This window comes from Triticum dicoccoides, chromosome 6A (genome assembly GCF_002162155.2).
Source record: "Triticum dicoccoides isolate Atlit2015 ecotype Zavitan chromosome 6A, WEW_v2.0, whole genome shotgun sequence".
In the NCBI taxonomy this organism is placed as follows: domain Eukaryota; kingdom Viridiplantae; phylum Streptophyta; class Magnoliopsida; order Poales; family Poaceae; genus Triticum; species Triticum dicoccoides.
In genome coordinates, this window is record NC_041390.1 from 568,013,369 (window position 1) to 568,017,896 (window position 4,528).

General features: G+C 51.1%; 1 protein-coding gene across 1 annotated transcript; it reads left to right on the forward strand.

Moving 5' to 3' along the window:
- Positions 1-329: 329 nt before the first annotated feature.
- Positions 330-4,038, forward strand: LOC119318008 (protein trichome birefringence-like 1). Its single transcript, XM_037592514.1, has 5 exons — positions 330-1,609; positions 1,717-1,909; positions 2,842-3,035; positions 3,139-3,297; positions 3,404-4,038. The coding sequence occupies exons 1-5, from the start codon at positions 330-332 to the stop codon at positions 3,744-3,746; spliced, it is 2,169 nt and encodes a 722-aa protein (XP_037448411.1). The 3' UTR covers positions 3,747-4,038.
- Positions 4,039-4,528: the final 490 nt, after the last annotated feature.

Genomic DNA, 4,528 nt, shown 5'->3' on the forward strand with positions numbered 1-4,528 from the left:
TTGCGTTGACAGCCCATCGTCGGGAGATTATCGCGTCGTGGGGTCCACGCAAAACCCAGAAAGACTCCGGGAGGGGAGGAGGGATTCAAAAGCCCCCCGGCAGAAGAGATCAGTTGGTTTCGCTCCCGACCCGCACCTCGCCTCGCCGTCACCGCCCACCACCGCCACCCCCACCCCCACCGCCTCCTCCCTACAAAACAGCCGGCCGCAGGCAGCACTAACCACCCGCAGCCCCCGCCGCGCGCCCTCTCCCTCCCCCGGCCGCCCGCCCCTAAACCCCCCGACAGTCTCCCGCTCCGGCAGCCCCGCCGCGGGGCGGGCGCGATCGGATGAAGGGCGCGGCGTGGAGGGGCCACGGCGGACTGTCCACGGCCGCGGCCGACCACCTCGGCGCGCGCCGGGCCAGGCTCTGCATCTACGGCGTCGCGCTCGCCTTCGGCGCCTTCGCGGCCTTCCTCGCCTTCGCGCCCTCGCTCCCCGCGCCGCCGCCCTCCTCGCCCTCCGCCGCGTGGCTCGACGGCGTCCTCGCCTCCGCCTCGCCCTACCGCGCGCAGGTCTCGGGCTTCTTCTCCTCCCTCTTCCCCGCCAACTCCTCCTCCCCGGGGCCTCCTGGTCCCGGCGTCGTCGCGGCGGGCGGCGGGCGGGCCGGGACCAACGGGTCAACTGCGGTTCGTCCTCGTGGGCAATCCGGGGCCGGCAATTCGGGAGGAGTTCGCGGCGGCAATTCCGCGTCCAGTAACGCTACTGCAGCGGTGGGCGGTGGGCGGACCAACGGCTCCAGTCTTCCTGGCGAGCAATCGGGAGGCGGAGGCGGGGTACCAGGCGGCAATTCGGGAGCAGTTCGCACCGACAACCCCGCGATTGGTAACGCCACCGCTTCGGCGGTGCGGAGCGACGCGCCGCCCAGTGATCACGCGGGAGGCGGTGAAGCGGCCCGCAATTCGTCAGGTATCGCCGCTGCTGCTCCCACCAATTCCTCAGGAATCGCAGCTGCTGAGACGAAGGCTGGGGCCACGATCGGCGGTTCAGCCCAGAGTGGCACCACGGCGAAGGGAGGTGCGCCTGTTCGGAACAACGGCTCCGGGGTGAATGCAAGTTCAGGGGAAGCCACGGCGAGCAATGTGACGGCAATTCCATCTGTCAATCAGACTCGCAGTGCAGTTTCAGCGATGCTGCACGGCAATGTTGCTGCGCCTCATAGGAGAGGACATCCAGGCAAGAACCACACTGCTCAAGGCTCGGCGGCCCACCATGATCAGCAGCAGAGTGTAAACAGAGCTGCTGTTGCTTCAGGTGGAAGCAACAGCACGAAGACTATGCACAAGGAAGCCACTGCTGCCTCTCAAGGGAGCGCCGGTTTGGTGAAAGGCCACGCGGCACAGGCCACGAACAGCAGCGCCGGTGGTCAGGCGACGAAGCTTCACTCGATAGATGCGATGGGCAGATGCGACATGTTCTACGGCAATTGGGTCCGGGACGACTCGTACCCTCTCTACCCCGAGGGATCGTGCCCTCACGTCGACGAGTCCTTCAACTGCCACCTCAACGGCCGCCCTGATAAGGCCTACCAGAGACTCCGGTGGCAGCCCCGCGGGTGCAGCATCCCGAGGTGAGCACAGTTAACAGAACACCCATGCAGTTTGTGTGTGCTCAGTTAGTTCTTTATGCATGACAAATTCAGTTATGTGATGGCATGATGCTGGTGCCTTGTTTTAGGTTGAACCCAACTGATATGCTGGAGAGGCTGAGGGGAAAGCGACTCGTGTTCGTTGGCGATTCACTCAACAGAAACATGTGGGAGTCGCTTGTTTGCATCTTGAGGAATTCTGTGAAAGACAAGAGGAGGGTTTTTGAGGTGTCCGGGAACCACAAGTTCAGGGCCGAGGGCTCCTACTCTTTCCTCTTTCAGGTTGGCTTCTTATATGCCATGTTCTGTTTTTGCTGCTTTCCTTAAAGATGCTATCTGAGCTTGTTTCAGCATTTAGGATGAACTTTTCTTTTAGAAAGCCGTTGCCCCCAGATTTACAATAATAGAAACCACGTTCGCTACATAATCTTGATACCGAACAGGAAAGTAACTCATCATTCTTAACAACAACCCCGAAACATAATTAGATAGCCAGAACGGCGAACTACAATTACGGCGGCATCCACTGGAATCTGGGCGCTGCTGGCCTCCATCCTTTCGAATTGTCGAAGGCTTCCCGTGCAATTTGCTCCATCGCCGAGCCAATTGGATCACCATCAGTTTGGTTGCCTCATTTTTCTGCAATACAGCTCAACATTGTAATGTTCAACTGACAAAGAAACATAACTTCATTGACGAATACAATTTAAGACTCTTGCTTGATATACAATAAACCCATTGCACTATATTCAATTCACATTCTTAGATCCTTTTCATTTTGCACAACACAGCTTATCTCATGCGTATTTACACATTTCCTTTTCTGACTCTGAACTTGCATTTTACAATTCACTTCTTGCACCGTACATAAACTGGAGCATTAACGAAATTCCACTGAATCAAAACAAATGAGATCAGAACATTTTTGTCATGAAAATAGGAGCATTAACACAATTTCAATGAAGCAAACCATTAGCAGATCAGGGCATACATTTTTTATATGCAACAGATCAGAGCATAAACATTTTTACATGTAGCAAAAATCAGAGCATAAATATTTTTACATGTAGCAAGTCAGAGCATGAGCATGGGGATTTTCCGCTTTGTGCTTACCTTATGCCATGTTCTGTTTTTGCTGCTTTTCTTCAGAATTGCTATCTGAGGTTGTTTCAGTATTTAAGATGAAAGCTTATGTGCTAATTCATGTTGTCTAGGACTACAATTGTACTGTGGAGTTCTTCCGCTCCCCTTTCCTTGTTCAGGAATGGGAGATACCTGTCACACACGGAAAGAAAAAGGAAACTCTTAGGCTTGACAAAATCGATCAATCATCCTCGAGGTACAAGAATGCAGATGTCATTGTTTTCAATACTGGGCACTGGTGGACACATGAGAAAACTTCTCTTGGGTAAGCTTTTATTGGCACGATATGATACAATAAACATGATCATGTGATGTGTTCTGCATTTCAATTTTTCCTTACCGTTCCAAGTATGTCAAATGTGCTACAGGAAAGATTACTATCAAGAGGGCAACCAAGTATACAGTGAGCTGAATGTCCATGACGCCTTCCGGAGAGCTTTAAACACCTGGGCCAAGTGGGTTGATTCCAATATAAATCCCAAGAAAACAACTGTGCTTTTCAGAGGCTACTCATCATCCCATTTCAGGTTTGTCGATTCTTTTCTGATCTCATCTCCTATAAGTTCAGTTCGCGGTGTCATATGGTTATCACAGCAACTGATGTTTGCAAATGTGTGTGTTTCTGTTGTGCAGCGGAGGGCAGTGGAATTCAGGCGGCAGCTGCGACAAGGAAACTGAGCCGATAACAAACGAAAAGTTCCTCATGCCATACCCGCAGAAGATGAGCATTCTGGAGGAGGTCCTCCATGGGATGAAAACACCAGTGGCCTACCTGAACATTACAAGGATGACTGACTACAGGAAGGAGGGACATCCTTCAGTCTACCGCAAGCAGAAGTTGAGCGAGGAGGAGCGCAAGTCCCCTGAGCTATACCAGGACTGCAGCCACTGGTGCCTTCCCGGGGTGCCGGACTCCTGGAACGAGCTCCTCTACGCACAGATTCTGGTCAAGCAGCATCAGATGCTACACCAATAAAGGCAAGTGCCGAATCACTTGTTCCTGTACATGAGCTGTTGTTTGTTGCAACATGCCAGCCGAAGTGGTCAAGGCATATATAGTTGACAATTGATAGGTCAAGGGTCTTGGAATCCTTGCATAGAGTAAACTAGGCAGTCTATCAGATATCTGACTCTCGTTACCAACAGGCAATCTGTATAGGATCATAGGAGTTTGTGATGTAAAATCCATGTCCAGCTAGTAATAATCAGAACCAAAGAATAGTGTATACTGCATCAGAAATTCGGCATAGCTCTTTGTTTTTCATGAATCCTCATCTTTCTGTTCACTGAATGCTATTGTAGTGAGCATTCCTTGAGTTGGTATGTTGAATAGTATAGTAAGAAAAGTGGCTGTATGGACATAGCAATCCTTGTATTAGTTCTGAATGTATAGTGCTTTTGATGCTGTGCATCCTGATTTCATTGTCCTATGGAAGCTCTTGTTAAGCCTGTTCCTTGTCAGATCAACGTGCGGTACAGCTGATTCTGAAGCCTAGATATACCGAAGCACTCTGGTGAGATATCTTTAGGATATAGACTGTTAGTAGAAGGGCGCTGTGCTAGGGAAAACATTATATTATCCACAATATGTTTTGCAGTTGGCCATTGTTTGGGTATGAGGACAGACTGCCAATGGGTGCTAAAATCAAGTAAAAAAGAGCTCATCATATATATATATATATATATATGAAAATTAGTATTACATGGCAAAGGTGGACCGAACCAAATAACAACTGACGCTCCACCACCTTGCAACTT

What these genes read in the sequence shown, in the direction of transcription:
- LOC119318008 (XM_037592514.1), top strand. Translation starts at nt 330, where the DNA reads ATGAAGGGCGCGGCGTGGAGGGGCCACGGCGGACTGTCCACGGCCGCG. An exon ending in CCTACTCTTTCCTCTTTCAG is followed by an intron (nt 1,910 to 2,841) that starts GTTGGCTTCTTA and finishes CATGTTGTCTAG; the next exon opens with GACTACAATTGTACTGTGGA. An exon ending in CATGAGAAAACTTCTCTTGG is followed by an intron (nt 3,036 to 3,138) that starts GTAAGCTTTTAT and finishes AATGTGCTACAG; the next exon opens with GAAAGATTACTATCAAGAGG.